This window comes from Fukomys damarensis, unplaced genomic scaffold, assembly GCF_012274545.1.
Source record: "Fukomys damarensis isolate Sample0158 unplaced genomic scaffold, DMR_v1.0_HiC HiC_scaffold_20, whole genome shotgun sequence".
NCBI classification, from domain to species: domain Eukaryota; kingdom Metazoa; phylum Chordata; class Mammalia; order Rodentia; family Bathyergidae; genus Fukomys; species Fukomys damarensis.
In genome coordinates, this window is record NW_022900932.1 from 21,203,620 (window position 1) to 21,223,888 (window position 20,269).

At 42.1% G+C, this 20,269-nt stretch overlaps 1 protein-coding gene across 1 annotated transcript in view; it reads right to left on the minus strand.

The window, feature by feature from the left end:
• Positions 1-17,170: 17,170 nt before the first annotated feature.
• Positions 17,171-20,269, minus strand: part of Srgn (serglycin) — a 28,723-nt gene continuing 25,624 nt past the window's right edge. Inside the window, exons 3-4 of the mRNA XM_010605894.3 lie at positions 19,904-20,051; positions 17,171-18,210 (exon numbers count right to left, since the gene is read on the minus strand). Coding sequence (XP_010604196.1) covers positions 17,937-18,210; positions 19,904-20,051 — 422 coding nt within the window. The 3' untranslated portion in view covers positions 17,171-17,936. The remainder of the gene's footprint in view (positions 18,211-19,903; positions 20,052-20,269) is intronic.

Consider the following 20,269-nt stretch of genomic DNA (forward strand, 5'->3'; position numbering starts at 1 on the left):
ACCGCCGCGTCCCCGCCACTTAACTCTTCCTTCAGAAAAACTCCCGACCCCGCTCCCTCCGCCCCGGCGCCCCGTCGCCCCGTCACGTGACCTGGGACTTGTGGCACGTGACTACCCCCTTCCTTTGTCTCCTCCCCCTACACTGGTCCTTCGGCCGCTTCTAGCCCCGCCCTACAGCCTGCAGGCCGGCGGGTCCCTCCCGTAGAGGCGGTTTGGGGGCGGGGCCTTGTGCTCCTCCACTCGGCGTATGGGGCGTCCGGGCCATCGCAAATGACGCATGGGAGGGGCCTGGATGAAGGTAGTTCCCCGCGTCCTCCCCGCTTCGCCTTGCCCCGCCCCGCGTCGTGTCACGTGACCGGCAGTGTGCTCGCGGAGCCCTCAGACCCACCCAGTTCCTGTCCCGGGTGGAAGTTCCTCTGGCTGGGAAAGGCGGAAGGAAGGATTTGTGCGGAAGCGCTCCTCTCTGGAGTTTGTGCTCTTGAGGTGAATGGGAACCGTTTGCCAAGACTCTGCTTCCTTAGACCTCGCAAGAGATGTGCTCTTAAGTCGGACCTCTGACATTCTTTCACCTTTCCTGAGCTCAGCCCAGCTCCCCTCTCTGAGGCTGCTGGGTTTTGAGAACTTGTTAGTTTTTCCAGCCACTGAGAAGAAGACCAGTAGGGAGTGAAAATTTTTGTAGAGTTCTTCCTAAAACCCGGGGAGCGCTTGTGACCGACTCACCCGAGGCGTAGCTGGAGGACTCAAACCCACTGTCCCCTTCCATTCCTTCGGGAGAAAGAATTTCTTCTTAAGTCCCTGGAGACAGCTCAAGTCTCATATGAGTATGTCCTAATAGTGGTACGATAAGCCTAGAGGACCTCCGTATAAATGAAATATTAATATATAATATAATATTAATATATATTAATATATAAGATCTCAAAAACTGAATCACCACAGTGCATTGCATTCATAACCTGAGAAGAAAGAAAAATGTACTATAATTATCCCCATCATAAGGCAACAAAATTAGTTTTGGGAAGTAAGGACATAAAGCAACTATCAGATTTAAAAGGAATGGAATCAGTGTGGTCTCGCTACGATTGAATTAAACTACACGTTAACAACCAAAGAAAGTTACCCAGAAATTTCTAGAAATACTTGGAAATCACGCAGGACAATTCTAAATCTCGGCAAAGAAGATAACAGTGGCTTTTTAAAAATAGTTCGAACTGAGATAATATTAAGGTGATAACCTCAGTCTTTGTCAGGCACAACTGAAGTGCTTAGAGGGAAAGTTTGTTTTTGTTTTTCGTCCTGGGGATCGAACTGAGGACCTTACGTTTAGCAAGGTAGGTGCTGGAAACACTGGACTAAATCCCCAGCCTCTTAGAGGGAAAGTTTGTAGCTTAAGTGCTTATGTTTCAGAAAAATAAATTTAAGTTATCTAAGTTTCTAAGTAAGGAAACTTTTTTTTTCTTTTTATTGAGTTTATTGGTACAATCTAGGTATACAATACAGTTACATTCATCATTGGGATTCTGTACCTTTACATAATAGGTCTCATTTTTTCCCCTTGTCCCTGCCCTCCCTTCACCCCCTCCTCCCCTCCCCATTTACAAACACTTTATTTCCATTTTTCAGTTTCTCATATTTTTTTTCCTCTCCCTTATTACCTTTCCCCCACCCTTCCCACTTTCCCTACACCTTTAGCCCTTTACTAAAGGAAGCTTTTTTTAAAAAAATTGTGTGTGGATAAAGAGGCAATATATAAGTTAATTATGGTGTGACCTTAAAACAGTACTTTAAGGGTCAGCAGCTCAGTGGTGCTGCTGCCTGCCTCAGAAGCACAAGGTCCCGAGTTTGATCCCCAGTACCAAAAACAAAAAAACTGTCCTTTTAAGATTCCTTTTTAAAAAACCTTTGCTTCAAATGATTTTGACAAAGATGCCAAAAGTTCTCAATGAGAGATTAATTCACTTCCTAAAATTATATTGGGCAAACTGGGTACCCACGTGAAAAAGAATGAGATGAAACCTTTATTTTATTTTTTTCCTTATTTTAAATGACATACAAAAATTAGCTCAAAATAGATTAAAAACATAAGCATAAGACCTAAGCTATAAAATGCCTACAAAAGGGAACATCCTCAACACCACAAAAAATAAAAATTAAATTTTTCAAAAATCTAGAAGAAAACATAGCCTCAAAATACTGAACTTAAAATGATGACTTGGACATTGCACCAAAATTACAGGCAACAAAGGCAAATAAGACAAATTAGGCCACAGAAAAACTAAAACTTTCATGCATGAAAGGACGGTCAACAGAATGAAAAGGCAAAGGATGGAAAAGGAAAGAAAAATTGTACAAAGAGGAGCTAGGCATAGTGGTGCATGCCTATAATCCCAGCACACAGGACATTGAGGCAGGAGGATCTCAGGGAGTTTGAAGTGAGGCTGGGCTACATAGTTGGAGACCAGCCTGGGCTACCTAGGGAGACCCTGTCTCAAAAGAACAAAACAAAATGTGATCTTAAATGTTGAAAAGCTGGGGATGTTGTTTAGTGTTGCCATATCTGCCTGGCAACCTGCAAGGTTCTGAGTTTGAGTCCCAGTATCAAAAACAAACAAATGGAGATAAGTTTGTAGTTCAGTGTGAAGTCCCTTCTATCCCAAGTACCACAAAAAGATGAAATTAAGGGCCAGGGATTTAGCTCAGTGGTTCCGCTTCCTGCTTCCCAGTCATAAGGTCCTGAGTTCGATCCCCAGTACAAAAAATAACAAAATTAAATGTTGAAAATAGTATAAGGTAAGATTTGAGGGCCTGTTTGAGGACCTACATGGTTCCAACAATGTTTGTTGAAAATGCTCTTTCCCCCATTAAATGGCGCCTTGCTCTTGTGTCTATCAAAAATCTACTGGTATTCCTCTGCTGGGTATCTTTCCAAAGGATTAAAAGAATCATACCACAGTGATATATGCACACCCATGTTTATAGCAGCACAGTTTGTAATAGCTAAAACTTGGAAACAGCCCAATTGCCCATCAGTTGGAGACTGGATAAAGAAAATGTGGTTTTTCTATAAAATGGAATACTACTCCACCATAAAGAATGAGAAATTAGTCATTCATAGGAAAATTGATGCATATTGAGGTCATATTCAAGTGAAATAAATAAGTCACACGTGTAAATACCAAATAGTTTCTCTGGTGTGAAAAATTAAAAGTGTAAATAAGATCCAAATGGTATAACTGACAATGTGAAATAGGAAGAAAAGGGTTAAAGGTGTAGGGGAAGTGGGAAGGGTAGGAGAAAGGAAATAAGAGAAAAGAAAAAATATGAGAAAATGAAAAAATGGAAACAAAATTTTTGTAAATAGGGAAGGGAGGAGGGGGTGAAGGAGGGTAGGGGTATGGGGAAAAAATGAGAACCAAGACCTGTCATGTAAAGGTCCAAGATCCCAGTGGTGAATGTAACTGTACTGTATATCTAAAAAGTACCATAAACTCAATAAGAAAAAAATCTACTAACTAGGGGCTGGGGATGTAGGTCAGTGGCACCATACCTGACAAGTGCAAGATCTTGAGTTTGATCCCTCAGTACTGGAAAAAAAATCTATTAACTATAATGTGGTGGGCCTATGTTTAGACTTTCTATTCCATTCATCTATTTGTGTATCTTAAGGTAATACTATATGGTCTTGATCATTAAAACTTTATAGTAAAATAGTATAATTAGTCCAACTTGTTCTTTTTCAAGAATGATTTATTCTAAATTCTTCATAGTTCAATATGCAGTTTTGAATTGTCAGTCCCCTTTCACAAAAAAAAATTCAGTCCCCTTTTACCAAACACACACACACACACACACACACACACACAAAACCATTTTGGCTGGAATTGAGTTTAACCTATGGTTCATTGGAAGGAAATTGACACCTTAACCATGTTGGGCCTTCTAATGCATCAATATTATATACTTTTCTATATCTTTAATTTTTCTCAGTAATGTTTTGTAGTTTTCAGTGTCTTACACAATTTGTGTTAATTTATTTCTAAGCATTTGTATTTTGGGGGGGTGCCAGGAATCAAACTCAGGCCCTCATGTTTGCCAGGCAGGTGCTGTGCCACCAAGCTACACCCCTGACCCATCATTTGTGTTTTTGACACTATTGTAAATTGAATTTGAAATTTTATTTTGAGTTATTCATTGCTTTTATGTTTGCATGTGTGTGAGGGAGAGATTATTCTATACTTTGGGATTTTTTTTTCCAGTCCTGGGGATAGAACTCAGGACCTTGCACTTGTGAGGCAGGCACTGTGCTACATACCTAGCCTTCTATGTTGACTTTGTATCTTGCAAGCTTTCTAATTTCTTTAGTAATTCCCTCCCATCTCTTCATGGATTTTTCTGTTAGACATATATTAATCTTTCATTTCCTTATTTTGGGGTTTTTTTTCCATCTACCCATCTTTTTGTTCTCCTTTCTATGTGATTTCTCAAATTTCATGTTCCAACTCTCCTAATGTTTTTGTGGAGCTTTTTGGGTTTGTTTTTGGTTGTTTTGTTTTGCTTTGTTTGGTTTTTGTTTTGTTTTTGTACTGGGGATCCAACTCAGGACTTTGTGCTTAAGAGGCAGGTGGCAGAACCACTGAGCTAAATTCCCAGCCTTGTTTGGTTGGTTTTTGAGACAGCGTCTTACCGTGTAGCCCAGGCTGGCCTTGAACTCAAAGCAATCCTCCTGCCTCAGCCTCCCAAGTACTGGGATTACAGGCATGCACCACCACTCAGAAGGTTTTTATTACTGTACTGTGTTATGGTAGCCAGGTTCTAAAATGGCCCTCAGTGACCCTCACCCTCCAGTTTCCATATCCTTGTATAATCTTTTCTCAGATGCCCTCCAAGTTGGTCTGTGTGACCAACAGAAAAGGGAGAAATGATAATATGTGATGTAAAAGGCTGCTTCTTGGGTCACTGAGTTCTGAAGAAGTTGGCAGCAATGTCCTATAACCGCATTGTGAGACCGCCTAGAAACTGAGACCTTGAATAGCAGTCCTGAGGGGCCAGCTGCATGAGTCACCATTTTGGAAACCAAGCATCCATCCCAGCCAAGGCCCCCACTGAGGCCTTGAGTACAGTTTCATAAGAGACCTCCTTCATAGAACCACCCAGATGATTATGTTTCATGATCAGAAATGATGACATTTTAAAATGTATATAATTGTTTTTAAGCCACTATGTTTTGTTTGTTTTCTGGTACCTGGGATCAAACACAGGACCTTGTGCTTGTGAGAGAGGCGCAGTGTCACTGAGCTAAATCCCAGCCCCCTTAAGCCTCTATGTTTTGAGGTAACTTATTACATAACAATAGATAATTAATGCATGCCATTATGTTTTTAATTTCCAGAACCCTTTCTTATTCTCTGAAAGTTCTATTTCATTAACATTTTGTCAAAAAAAATTTGTCATTGTGAACATAAAGAAACAAAACATCTGAAGGGAGGGCAGAGGTAAGGGGAAAAAATGAGAATCAAGACTTGCCATGTAAAGGTACATGATCCCAACAATGAATGTAACTGTACTGTATCCCTAAAATGTACCAATAAACTCAATAAAATTTAAAAAAAAAAGAAAAAAAAAGAAACAAAACATCTAGCAATCAACAGCAAATATTCAAAAATGTAGATTTTGGCTGGACAGTAGTGGTGAGCACTTAAAATCCCAGCAACTTGAGAGTCTTAGCCAGGAAGATGGTGAGTTTGAGGCCATCCTGGGCAACTTAGCAAGATCTCTGTCTCAAAAGCAAGTTAAGGGGTGGTAATTTATCTCAGTGGTTCCACTGCTTGCCTCAAAAGCACAAGGTCCTGAGTTCGATCCCCAGTACCAAAACAAAAACAAGTTGCTGTCATTATTTGCTGCCGATATGATACTCTACATGTAACACCCCCAAAAAAACTCTGCCAAAAGACTTCTAGGCTTAATTGATAGATTCAGTAAAGTAGCTGGATACAAGGTAAATACTCAAAAATCAATAGCCTTTTTATACACAAATAACAGACTCGCTGAGAGTGAAATTATATCTAGGAATCAATCTAACAAAGGAAACAAAAGACCTCTACATTGAGAAATATAATACTCTGCAAAAAGAGATTGAAGGGGTTATAAGAAAATGGAAAGACATCCTTTGTTTCTGGGTAGGAAGAATCATTACAGTGAAAATGGCCATACTTCCAAAATTGCTATACAGATTCAACACAGTTGAAAATACCAACAGTGTATTTCATGGAACTAGAGAAAACAATCGAAAAAATTCATTTGGAATCAGAAGAGACCTACAATAGCAAAAGCAATTTTAGGCAACAGGCACAAAGTGGGGGGTATTACAACCCCTAACTTGAAACTACATTATAAAGCCACTGTGATAAAACAGCATGGTAATCACAAAGAAACAGACCAGAGGGTCAGTGGAACAGATTACAAGATGCAGAGACAACTCCTGACACACTCAGCTACCTCATCTTTGACAAAGGAGCCAACCATCCTCACTGGAGAAAAGATAGCCTCTTTAATTAATGGTGTCAGAAAAACTGGATTTCAACCTGCCAAAGATTAAAACTAGACCCCCCCCATCTTTCACCATGCACTAAACTAAAATCCAAGTGGATTAAAGATATAAATATTAAAACAGAAACACTAAACTTGCTGGAAGATAAGTTAGGTAGAACTCTTGAAGATATTGGCATAGGAAAGGATGTTATAAATAAATCCTCAGTAGCATGGGAACTAGCAGAAAGAATCAACAATTGGGATCTCATCTTTTAAAAAAGCTTCTGCACTGCCAGAGAAATCACCAGCAGAGCTGAGACGACCCACAATGTAGGAAAATATTTTTACCAGCTGTTCCTCAGACAAAGGTCTACTATATGAATATATAAAGAACTCAAAAAATCAGACCCCCCCAAATATAAAGACCCAATTCAAAAATGGGCATCTGAAATGAACAGACTTTTCTTAGACAAAGAAGTAAAAGCAGTAAATAAACATATGCAAAAATGTTCCACATCACAGGTCATTCGAGAAATGCAGATGAAAACAACACTGAGATTCCACCTCACCCCAGAAAGAATGGCTGCTATCAAGAAATCAACCAATAACAAATGGTGGCAGGGTTGTAGAGAGAAAGGAACCCTTCTTTATTGTTGGTGGGAATGCGGACTGGTGCAACCAATGTGGAAATCAGTATGCAGATACCTCAAACAACTAGGATTAGAGGTCGCATTTGACCCAGCTATTCCTCTGCTGGGTAACTTCTCAAAAGGACTAAAAGAATAATACCACAGGGATACATGCTCACCCACAGTTCGTAATAGCTGAAACTTGGAAACAACCCAATTGCCCATCAACTGGAGACTGCATAGAGAAGATGTGAGTTTGTTTTTTTTTTGTAAAAGGGAGTACTACTCAGCCATAAAGAACAGGAAATTAGAGATAATTATAGCTAAGTGGATGCACATTGAGGCCATACTCTTAAGCAAAATTAATAAGACACACATGTGTAAATACCAAATCATTTCTCTGGCTTGAAAAACCAAAAGTGTAAATACGGATCAAAATGTACAATTGCTATTGTGTAATAGGAAGAAAAGCTCTAAAAGAGTAGAGAAAGTGGGAGGGGTAGGGGAAAGGAAAGAAGGGAAAAGAAAAAATATATGAAAAGGAAAAAATATGGAAACAATGTCTTTGTAAACAGGGAAGGGTGGAAGGAGTGAAGGGAGAGCTGGGGAATGGGGAAAAACAAGAACCAAGACCTGTCATGTAAAGGTACAAGATCCCAGTGATGAATGTAACTGTACTGTACACCTAAAATGTACCGATAAAGTTAATAAATTTAAAAAAAAATAGTTAATCTGCCAGGGATTTAGCTCAGTGGTGCTGCTGCCCACCTTGCAAGCACAAGGTTCCAAGTTGGATCCCTGGTACCAAAATTTAAAAAGTTAATCAATTTAAATGTAGATTTGTGCATAAATCTGTAATTTCCTCCATAATAAATCACATACCAAGTAGCTGCATGAGTGGGATAATAAAGTTCCTACTTCCTGTAGACTAATGATACTACTGATACGTACTTCACCATTCATTACAAGGTAGGAACATAACTGGTAAAATTACTTCAGTCCAGAGATAATCATCAGTTTGGTGTGGTGGTTTTCAAGCGGGGAGGAGCTTTCTCCCCACTGCACACTTGATTGTCAGGTCCAGGGAAGGTGCTGCTGGGCCTCCGTGGGTAGAGGACAAGAATGTTGTTAAATGGCTCGCAATAAGCAGAACAGCCCCCACAAGAAGGAAATATCCTGCCTAAAATGTCAGTAATGACGAGGCTGAGTAACCCTGGTTCAGCATAAAGCTAAGGAGTCAGAGTTCTGAAAGATCAAATGTGTTAAAATTTTAAACAGTGACTCAACTGGTGCTGTGAGAATGGAGACCAAAAACTTCTGCCCAATCAATTATCCCCCTTCTCTTTCCTGTTTTAGCATTTTGGTGTAATTTGAAAAGCATAGGGGTCTGGGGATTTAGCTCAGTGGCACTATGCTTGCCTTGCAAGCACAAGGTCCTGAGTTCGATCCCCAGTACCAAAAAAAAGAAAGAGAAGGAGAAGAAAGAAAGTAAAGAAAAGCATAAATAAAATGGCATTCCTGCCTCCCCAGCTGGCACTGTGATGTTTGAGGAACACATCTGCACGCTCGGGGAACTGGAGAAGCAAGGCAGCTGCTACCTGGCCATCCTCAATTGCCTGCACCTCCTCTGCCCGGAGTGGCCGGTGCAGCCCGTGGCCGACGCAGTGTGCGATCCTCCTGGAGCGTCCCCCAAGAGCAATCGTGACGCGCAGTGCGCAGCTGCCCCAGCCACCGGCAGGTGCTTCCAGGTCCTTTCACGACCCCGACCCGGAGGGTGGCCGTTGCAGTTGCAGAAAGCTCATCCTTGGAGGTAAAGTCTCTCTCCTGGTGTAGGCCAGCCTCTGTGTCACCGCCATCTCACTCTACCAGACCTTTAAGCTGCCCTTGGCACCAGTCTTTGACCGGCTTGCTTTCAAGTGCATCCGGCTGCAGCTGGGCAGAACACGCAGGCCGAAGCCTGGGCCTGGCTCAGACAACCAGCTATCCTCTGCGGTCATCACCGAGGAGTCCAGCGCTACAGAGGAAGCGCTGCGATTGCTGTCACAGTACTCAGAAAGGGACAAGATGCAGAATAACTTGTACCACCAGTGTGAGATCAACAAGCCCTTGTCACACTGTGTGCCTCTGGATAACTGGCTCATCAAGTTACAAGAACGTCCACGCTGCCGCGTTGCTCCATCTGTACCTGAAGTTGAGCTGTTGGAAGAGGCCGTGGATCTGGTCTCCAAATATGTGGATGCCGCGCTAGGGAAAGGTCATCAGTATTTCCAGCTGAGTTCTCCCTGTCTGCGACAGCCGGATGGTGGGGTTCGCACACTCCTCCATAGCTGCTTCGGGTCCTGGGAGAACAGCGCCAACAGCCACAACCTCGAGCTGTCTCGGGAATTCCTTGACAAACTGGAGGACTATCAGCAAAACGTTGAGAAGGCAATGCGGGATTTGCTCTTCCACCAGAACCTGTGATGGCAGTGACCCTGGCGCGGGCTGTACTGCAGGTGGCTGGGTGGCTACCGCAGAGGTCTCTGGGCTGGGGAGGGAGGTGGGAGCTGAGCTCACCGCAAGCCCTAAGTCCTCCCTCAGTCTTGACCTTGGTCTCAGACAGCTGCTTCTGTACTGTACATGAATCACTAGCTTTTCTAGAGTTTACATTTTTTAAAACTATGAAGACATGTTTATCTGCAAACTAAAACCCTCCCTCACTTGCCAAGCAGCCAGAGTGTTGGTTTGTGGTTGCTGACCTTGCCCTGAGAGTGGTGACTGCAGACCTCCAACCCTTCTCTTCATTTTCTATGCCAATGGGATTATTTTGGTCCAGAACCAATGTGTATTTTCTGTATCGCAAACAGAGCCTATGATTTTGTGTACTCTTTTCCTTATTTATTGTGAAGTTTTTATATGACCTTCCACAAAGTACTAACTTGCCTAGAGTAAATGATACTACATTTGACCTTAGCCAAGAGGCTGAGAAGCGATTGCCTAGAGTAAATGATGATGATCTATTTAAAGGAGAATCTTTTTTTTTTTTTTGGTTTGTGACAGGGTCTCACTATGTAGTTGAGACTGACCTGAAATTCACTATGTAGCCCAGGCTGGTCTCGAACTCACAGTGATCCTCCTGCCTCAGCCTCCCAAGTACTGGGATTACAGGTGTGTGCCACCATGCCTGGCCCAAGAATCACATCTTTAATCTGACTCTGAAGCAGAAGGTAAATATACTTTTAGCTGAGGTAAAATTGGAAACCCATTTACAAAAGCAACAGACTTTCAAAGTAAATTCTGTTAACTTCTAAGATTTATAATATAATCAAGCTGGACTTGATCAGACTGTTAGTCTAATAATATTGAATACTGAACCAAAATACAAGCTTTAATGGATAGATGCAATAAACAAATTTGGGGGAAGTAAAAAAAATAATAAAATATTGGATTTTGTTCTGTATATTTAAAATCTATCTCTCAGGGAAGGTTGAGGGGGTGAAGGGAGGGCAGGGGTATGGGGAAAAAATGAGAACCACCACCTGTCATGTAAAGGTACAAGATTCCAGTGATGAATGTAACTGTACTGCATACTGAGAAGTGCCAATAAACTTAATAAATAATAAAATCTATCTTTCAAAAAATTTTAAATGCATGACAGTTGTGTTCCTCCTCTAATTTGTGAGTAGTCTTAACTGACTTAGCTTTTGTTGATTGTATAATGTCAGATAAGAAAAGTGACAAAGAACTAGAATTCCTCAAAAGTACAAATTGGAAAAAGCCCCCAACCCTCTACCTCCCCCAAAGAACCCTTATAATTATAATTTTAACATAAATTGTTGGTTGACAAATACAATCCAAAAGACAAAGAGCAAGGATTAGGAAGGACCCTATAGAATTTCTTTCCTCGGTGTGCCCAATAATATTTACTTCCATCCCTCTGCTTTATACCAGGCAAGACTGACATATTATTGAAAGATATGATCACAAAATACAGCCAGGCATGGTGGCACATGCCTGTGATCCCAGCACTTGGAAGGCTGAAGTAGGAGGATTGCCACGAGTCCGAGGCTACCCTGGGTTACATAGTGAGTTCAGGTCCAGCCTGAACTTCATAGCAAGACCCTGTCTCAAAAAAAAGTGAAGTGTTAAATTGTGAAACGGTATTACAATGAAATTGTACTGAATATTGTCATTAAGCCTATCAAAATATTCCTCCCACTTTGAACATACTTCCCATCATTCTTCACACGTTCAGAAGCAGCTCTTTCATGAATGCTCTTAGTTGCATTATCCTGGCTGCCTTCATACCCTGAATCACTTCGAAACATTGACCTTCCATGGTCATCTTTACTTTGGTGAAGAGCAAGAAGTCATGTGCCAATCCAGGGAATAAGGTGGGTGAAGACTCACTGTGATGGCTTTATGAGCTGCCTTTCCACTGGATGGCAAGTAGGTAGCAGCATTCACAATATTTTTATCACACCTAGTAAAGACACTCAAGAAAGAGGACTTCCAAAACTGCTTCAGAAGGTGGCAAGAAAGGCAGGGTTTGTTGAAAGTGAGGGAGTGTTTGGAGAGGGATTAATGGCAACATGTCTTTAACTATAATAACTTCTTTAAATTTAGACACACAATTTTTTTTTTGTACCAGGGATTGAACATGGGTCCTTACACTTGTGAGGCAGGCAGCAGAAACACTGAGCTTAACCCCTGGTCCCTCATAATATTTTTTGATGGGCCCTTGTAGTCACTCTCATTCAATTCTGTTAGACAAAGGATGAAGACTTTACAACCTGTAAGCTTGAGAACAAAGGCCAATTGACACATCTATTGCCCTCCGTGCCACCAGCACCTAACATATAAATGGAATCTTGAAATGATTTTATGGAATAGCTATAACATACATCTTCATGGTTATAATTTTTTAGGGTCCGTTGTGTGCCAGACCCTAAGCTAACCACTGTACATACATTGCCCCATTTAACTTTCCCCACAACCCTGAGGGTAAGCATCACTAACCTGTAGTACAGGAGATTGATAGTAACTCCTGTTCTTTTTTCCCACTCATCCAATGGCATTGCCCCAGTACTTTACATATATTAATTTATTGAATCATCTCAACAAAACTACGAAGTATGATGATCACTGTACTCCTTTAATGAGGAGGAAACAGACAGAGAAGGTAAGTAACTTACCTGAGTTTCTCTAGTTGGCAAGTCATGGAGGTTTGCACCCAGATTAACTCCTTCACCACACTGCTATCCCTTAATGAGCTTAGCTAACTTAAGTCACCTGACTAAAGTTAGGATCCTACCCAGAGCGAAACTTGCGCTTAAACCAGGACTTTACAATTCGAAAGCTTATTATCTTTCTACCAGCCTAATCAGCTCTCCAAAGATAGCAATGCCTGGTGGATGCACACCTATACTCTCCCCGTCTCTTACCGCGGGGTACCTACCCTGCTGTGGGACTGTTGGCAAGAAGCCCATCATTATAAGCAGCCCCTCAATCTTGGACCAGAACCATGAGCCAAAATAGATATTTAAATGTATGTAATCTAGCAATAATAACCACAAGAAGGTCAAAGTACTTTGTATTTCTTATGCTCTTTCTTAAGAAAGTGTCATTTCTTGGATATGCAATGGGGGGGGGTACTGGGGACGGAACTCAGGCTCTTGCACTTGTGAGGCAGGGGCTGGAAGCACTGAGCTAAATCTCCAGCCCTTGTATCTGCAATTTAGATCACCTATCTCCCTTTCAAGTGTTTAAAGCCTAGCACTTAACTAGAGAACACAAAGCGACAGGTATATTTTCTAAAACATGCCTTATTTTTTCTGCTATATTATAATAATTACAGGAGGCAAAATTAGATCTCGGACAATAATAATCTACTGGGCATAAAAGCTGACTAAGTTCCTGAATAATAACGGATTTATTAATGGAAAGCCCGAGGTCTATTTCAATAGTTGGTACTAAGAATAAAATATAAATTGGGTCCTGTGAGAAGCAGGCTCTGAGGTGAAGAATGACGTGGGGAGCGTTTATTAGGGAGTGGCTTGGGGATCAATACCTGTACAGGACTGGAAGGGAGAAGAATTGCCCAGGAATAAATTGAGCTGCGGTTTAATGAAGGCTTCAGATGGCCCCACTGAGTGTTCAGAAACTGAGATCTTCCTTCAGCATTTCCACCACGAAAAGGAGGCACTGTCCGTGAGCGGTCCAGAGAAGGCAACAGGGCCTTGGCTGAGGTGGCTTTCTCATCTAAGCACCGACAAGTGTCAGCAAGCCTTCCCAGAGCTGCAGGAATAAGTCCTCCAGTCCTGAAGGGGGCGCTGTTGGAGAACAATCACATACCAGCTCACCCCCATTTCATTCAGATCCATTTGCTTCATGTGACTTCAGCCCCTTCAGGAACTGGAGCGCTCTTTCTATGGGGAAACTGTCGAGCCAAAGGTCACCAGAATGAAGTGTAAGCGGCTGCCTCTGGGGCTCCTATCAAAACTATAGTCGGTACTTGTCAAATTCCTCCACTGTTACCTCCTCAGTTTGTCTCTCACCCTCACTATCTTTGTGGCTTAGTTGGAGGGCTGACTCTGACTTTCAAACACAGGGATCTGAGCCCATGGTGCATGTATACACTTACAATCTAAACTACTTACTAAGAGAAACCTAAGTAGATCACATGAGTGTCCAACACAGACAGTCCTTGCTGTCCCCAGTGTGTAGCCGCAGCCCTGCTTCCCCTTGGCGGTCAGGTCAGTCACACACACTAACATGGCCCTTCCTCCTCTTGATTGTCATCCCTTGGCACTAAGAACTTAAGTGCCATTTTTTCTTTTCTTTTTTTTTGGGGGGGGTACTGGGGATCGAACTCAGGACCTTGCACTTGCAAGGCAGGCATGGTGCCCCTGAGCTAAATCCCCAGCCCATAAAGTGCCATTGTTAAAAGTCAAGACTCGTATGTGATGGGAAGCAATTCTCAAATAGGTTTTGATGGGAGTCCTCTCCTCTGTGGTCCCTCAATCCATGTATTCTGCCTATTAAGGACATAACACCACACAAAAGTTATTCACCCTGGAGAATGGAGTTTCAGCCATGCCTCCCATCACTGTCAAGTAAATGGCACGTAGGTGATGTGGTGTTGTTGTGGCAGAGCAGAGCAGCTCAGTGCTACAGCCAAGTGTTACAGCTCAGTGTTGCAGCCGAGTGCCACAGCTCTGAGGCACAGCTGAGCCTTACAGTTCAGTGTGGCAGCTCTGGGTCGCACCTTTCATTCTTCAAAGACTAGAGAGTCTGGTGGTCAGTTGAAGAGGTGGGGAAAAAAGTCTTTATTACACCAAGGAGCCCTGGCAGGCTCAGAGGAGTCTGAGCTCTCTGTGAGAAGTGAGAGCTACTGTATATAGGGATGTACAGGGTAGGAGAGCAGGCTCACTGAAGCTGGGAGTGGAAGTAAAAGGGCAGAGATACAGAACATTCCTGAGAGGGGGAGGAACTTAACAGAACCTTCTTGAAAGGGGGCAGAGCTTAACAGAACATTCCTGAAAGGTCACACAGTTCAGTCACAAACCATTTTGATACATTGGGCAAGAGCCCACAGTACAAACTTGCTTTACCAAAACAAAACATTCTGGGGGGGGAATGGAGGAAAGGCAAGGTCCTCTCTCATTGTATAGCACTTCTCTAGCAGTGTGCGACAGAACTAGTAGATCTCATGGTGGTGTGCCCTCCGCTGCATATCCTTGCTGTAATGGCAGGAGGCAGGGTTCTAAATCCTGTTGATGAATCAGACACTGTACACTTTAGATATTAATGCTGCTGGAGAGCTCATGAGCAGGAATGACAAACTTATACCCAGAACATATGTCTTTTAGAACAAATCCATTGAGTTTCCAGGGTTGACAGGGCTTATTATAATCAACTTGTCACCAAGGTCTCTATTATACATAGTCTAGGTCTAAAATGTCCCCATGTCTCACGTGTTCAGAGGCAGGGGTTCAAGAAGGTAATTGGATCATAGGGACACTGGTGAACTCATAGCTGAATGTCCTGGTCAAGGAGGCAGGGAGGGCCTGGTTAGAGAAGGCCTGTCACCAGGGCATGCCTATAGCTCTCACTCTCATTTTTTCTGTAGCTCTCTGCTTCCTGTAGTGGCTTTTTCCTGCCGGGCACTGTACCATTTCTGCCTTAGAGCCAGCCAACCATGGACTGAACCTTCTGAAACCAAGACAGTCAAATAAACCTCTATTCCTTAAGTTGTGGATGTCAAGTATTTTGTCCCAATGACAGGAAAGTGACTAATCGAGTCTCCTTAAAAGATGACGCACCATCAGTGGCTTACCAATGAAATCTGTTGCTAGGATACCGAACAACTGGCAATGTCAGTAACTACACGGACAGTGAGAGTCCATACATAGCCTCCACCTCTGCCACATGAGCTCTGTCATGAGCTCAGTGCTTGCCTCGGGGGCATAGCAGGGGCTGGCATCTGCCCAAGTCATTTTGCCAACATGGTTATTTACTCCTCTTCTGTGATGAGATGGATGCTTGCTAATGGGCATAAACATTTGGTACAGTGACTGTCCCACTTTGTGACTTCTCTCACTGGCCTAGACCCATGCCTTTATTCCTGTTAGCCTGATCTTCCAGTCTGTTTTAAGCTCCTGATTACTCACCAGTACATTGACACTGTCCATAAAATTGTATCTATCCCAGCCTCAGGCTGCTCTTCTTCCCACACAGAGATGACCAGGAGCATCACCTGCCTATTGCTAGGATTCTCTTTCTCGGCCTCCAGGACACTCGTGATGGGCACTGTAGCAGCTGTCACCATTTTCAGCTCGCTCCTACTACGTACCAGAATGATCTACGTATGAGCCATGCTGGAATTTATTGCTGCTCTGTCAGCCGGTCATGAGGAACCCTCCATGTGGTCAGAGGTGGGCTAAGGTACAGACAGCACATCAGGGGTGAGAACATGGGGGTCTGGATAGAGGCTCATGATCTATCGATACAGTGGACCACTGTGACATTTTAGTGAGCTGTCCAGACAGTCCAGTCCTGGGGAGAGACTGTAAATGTATACTGTTTGTTCCAAGACAGTGGAAACTGTTTACGGTCCTTGTGATAGTCTCCCTCCCTCTTCCCTTGACCTCTGCTTCCTAATGCCACACCATGAGCTGTTTCTCCTCTGCCGTGCCACCCTGCCTCAGAGCCAGCCAGCTATGGACTGAAACCTCTACAAACTGTGAGCCAAAATAAACCTGACTTCCTTAGAGTTGTGAGTGTCAGGTATTGTGCCTCCGCAATGAGGAAAGTAACTAAGACAATCCTCTCCTTTGCAAAGTGGGGTAAGTATAGACAATAAATCTACCCGAGGCTGCATAACTCTACTCTAGCAGAAGCATGACTGCTGGCACAGCCGCTGTGGATAGAACCACAACCCAGCTGAACTTGTGATCATCCAGTGTCACCCTCCAGGTGAAATCTGGTGTTTTCAAGGCCCAGACTGGTAAATAAGATAGAGACACACTGGGTACCAGCATCACTGTGTTCTTTAGGTTTTTAAAAGTGCTATTAACCTTTAAAATTCTCCTAGGATAAAATATTGTTTTTTATTTATTGGCAGATAAGGAGGGGGACAGAAGTTTCCAGCGGTTCGTCCCCATTGCAATCACTCCTATTACACAGGTCCAGAGATTGGTGTGGGTGTTGTGTTAACCACCAAGCCTGTCCATTTAATTGTATGCTTAGGAACTGGAAAAATAATCAAGACTCCAATTGAGTACCTAACCACCATGCGCCCTCACTATGAGGGAAGCCATGATGCAAAGCCGATTTGTTTGGACAAGGGATGTAGCTCCCCGGTGCCACACATGCCTGGCAAGTACAAGGTCCTGAGTTCGATCCCCAGTAATGGGAAAATAAATAAATAAATAAATAAATAAATGTTTTGTTAAGGCTTCTAGAGAAACATCTAATGAGAAATAATTATTTCTTGAGTTTGTAACAATAATTCCCAGACAGCTCAATATTTCTTTGGTTATACTTCTGCTTTAATAGAGCAACATTTGAAAATAGATATCCAAGAAAGCAGGGTAAAGCAGTAAAGTATGAGATATGGAGACCGCAACTATCCTTTAACCAGGGTCTTAAATTTCTAACAGTAATCATGCTTCTTGGTAAAAATGTCAACTAGCTCTCAACTCATCCAATTGGTAATAATACAGTAAGACCCCTTCACATTGTAAACCATGCCAAATACCCAATCTGTAAATTCACTGTATTTGATCTTTTGTCATAAATAAAAGGGTATTACTGTTATTCACAGAGTCAGGCTCCTAAAGATGTAGGTATGAAATACTGCCAATCAGCTTGCTTCTCAAATTGAATTTTTTAAAATTATAATTTTCTTCTTTCTTTCTTTTTGGTACCAGGGATAGAACTCAGGTCCTTGCCCTTGTGAGGCAGGCAGCGGAACCCCTGAGCAAATCCCTGGCCCCTTATAATTTTCTTCTTTAAAGCAGTTTTACAGACATGGGAGTGTAGCTAATTTCTCAATGATGTTGGTCAAATATGATGCCAAAATATGCAGGTATTTTCTAGAACAATAGGATAGATAATAGCATTAAAATATAATCCTTTAAGAATACATGAAGAAAAAAAGAGGTAATAAAAATTAAAGTTATTTTCAGATATTTTAAATTTTCTATAAAACTCTTTTCCCAAGACTAATCATTTAACCATGGTGCACAAAATATACTGAATACATTGCCTGGTGTCAAGGTGGGGAAACCTTAACTTTTACATAACAAAATTCTCTTCTGTACCATCTTGACCCAAGGCCTGGTTGTCTGAGGGCAGATCCTTCTTGAGAGACCTAAAGTTGTAATAGAAAACATCATTTTCATCTATTGGTTGGTAGTCCCATTCCATTTCAGTGGGGTATTCCTTTCCAGAGCCACTCCCAGATCCTGATCCAGAGCCAGAGCCAGAGCCAGAGCCAGAGCCGGATCCAGATCCAAAATAGTCCTCGGAAAGAGGGAAGACATCATTCAAGTTCGGGAATTTTGGCATCCTGAAGTAGGAAAAAAAGGTATAAAGTTTGATTCATAACAAATATAATGATGATATTTTTAGAATAAGGAAATAAATGCAGCTACCCAGTTGCTCAAATTGAAAGAGCTAAAAGCTTCCAAATTATTTAATGCTTTAAAACAAAAAACAAACTCAAACCCAAGTGTTCACATATACCTCTTACACCAAATTCACTGGCCTTTCCAAGTGCACGTTACCTAGGGCACACTCAGATAAACAGTGCTAGCTTTTTTTAAAAACAACAACAACAACAAAATCCAGTATTTGGAATTTACTTTTTTTAAATCCCTTTGTTCATTTTCTCCCTAAAGAAAGGACAAACAACTAAGTTAGCCTAGACAAATGTCATTCTTTCATTAAGTAGAAATTTCCATAAAATTTCAAATAATTTGCAATGTTTCAACAAAACTCATTCCTTAGACATACTTTGTGGCAAGTTAAGTGTTAGATTTACCAGCACGTTACCATTCAGTTTTATTTTGTTTTTTGTACCGGGAATCAAACTCAGGGCCTCACGCTTGCCAGGTACGCTGTGCTGCTGAGCTACAACCCCGGCCCACTATTCAGTTTTCTAAAAAACAAACATATTAATACCACCCCCCCCATCTGCACTGAGGAGCTGAAGATGCTGAGGGATAAGGTTACTGCATGTGACTTGAATGTGCTGGTTAGAGTTCAGGGGACACCGAAGACCAGAGCAAGGATGCCAACCATCCTCAACCAATCAGGGGCACAAAATGTCAAGAGACAAAGGTCAGTGTCACAGCCTGTGGGTCATTTTCTCCATAAAAGTAAGCCATAAGCCATTAGAGTTTTCAGTAATACAGGCATTCTCTGTGTGATTTTTAAATCACCACTGATTCCAGAACACTTGGCCACCTCCCCCCAAAAATGCTGCAGCAACCACTCATCCCTCCCTCTTCCTAGCCCCATGAAACCACTAATCTACTTTCTACCTCTAGGGACTCGCCTATTCTGGGCCTTTCATCTCAATGATCATATAATATGTGATTTTGTGTACCCTCCTTCTTTCCCTCTGCTTAATGTCGTCAAGGTTCGTCTACACCGTAGCGTGTACCAGTATTTCATTCTCTCTATGGTCACATACTCCATCGTGTTGATATGCCACATGTGTTTATTCACTCACTTGATGGACTCTTACTGGATTTTAATATGTAATATACTGCTTACACAATAAAATGATTTTAATATATAATACACCTTACATAAATAAAACAATCTTTAATCACTTTCCAATACTTGTTAGAGAAAAGTTCTTAATGCCTGTCTCTGCCACCCACAATAAAAACTTGCAAAATCAGGGACAAATCATGTTCACTCGCACACCTCATGGTACTTGCCATGCATACATGCTACAGCTTTAACTGCATAGTAAAAACCAAACTACCAAAGCAGGAGCTTGAAGGAAACACTCTGGATGGCCTTCCCACTTCCATACCAAGATTTCAACAGAGGCTGAGGAATTGGTCACATTGCCAGGTGTGATGGCACACAGCACCTGAAAGGCTGAGGCAGGAGGATTGCTAAGAGTTTGAGGTTAACCTGGACTACATAGTGAGTTCATGGCCACCCTGAACTACATAGCAAGAGGCTGTCTCAAAGAAAGAAAGAAAGAAATTACAGTCACTATAATCAGAGAAAAGTCTACTTACAGAAAAGGGTCAACCTTCGGAGGGAGGATCCTGTTAGATTCATCTGTAGATAGGTCGAAAAGTGGTCCCTTTTCTTCAATGCAGTTTGCAGAATTACTGTCAGGATTGCAGCGTACCCACTGATACCTGGCTTTCCGCATAGGATAACCTGCCCAAACAAGAAACCCATGTGGGCAATAAGTATCGCTTACCAGGTTTCTAAGCATCTCCCCTTAGAAGTTCTTATATAAATAGATCCTAAATTTGCTAGCAGGTAAAACATGGACAGGTTTTATGACCCTTAATATAACAGCAGCACTCGTTCCCCCAGCCTTTTTTTTTTTTTTTTTTTTTCCTACACCCCTTTTCTTTTTCACCACCCTTGGC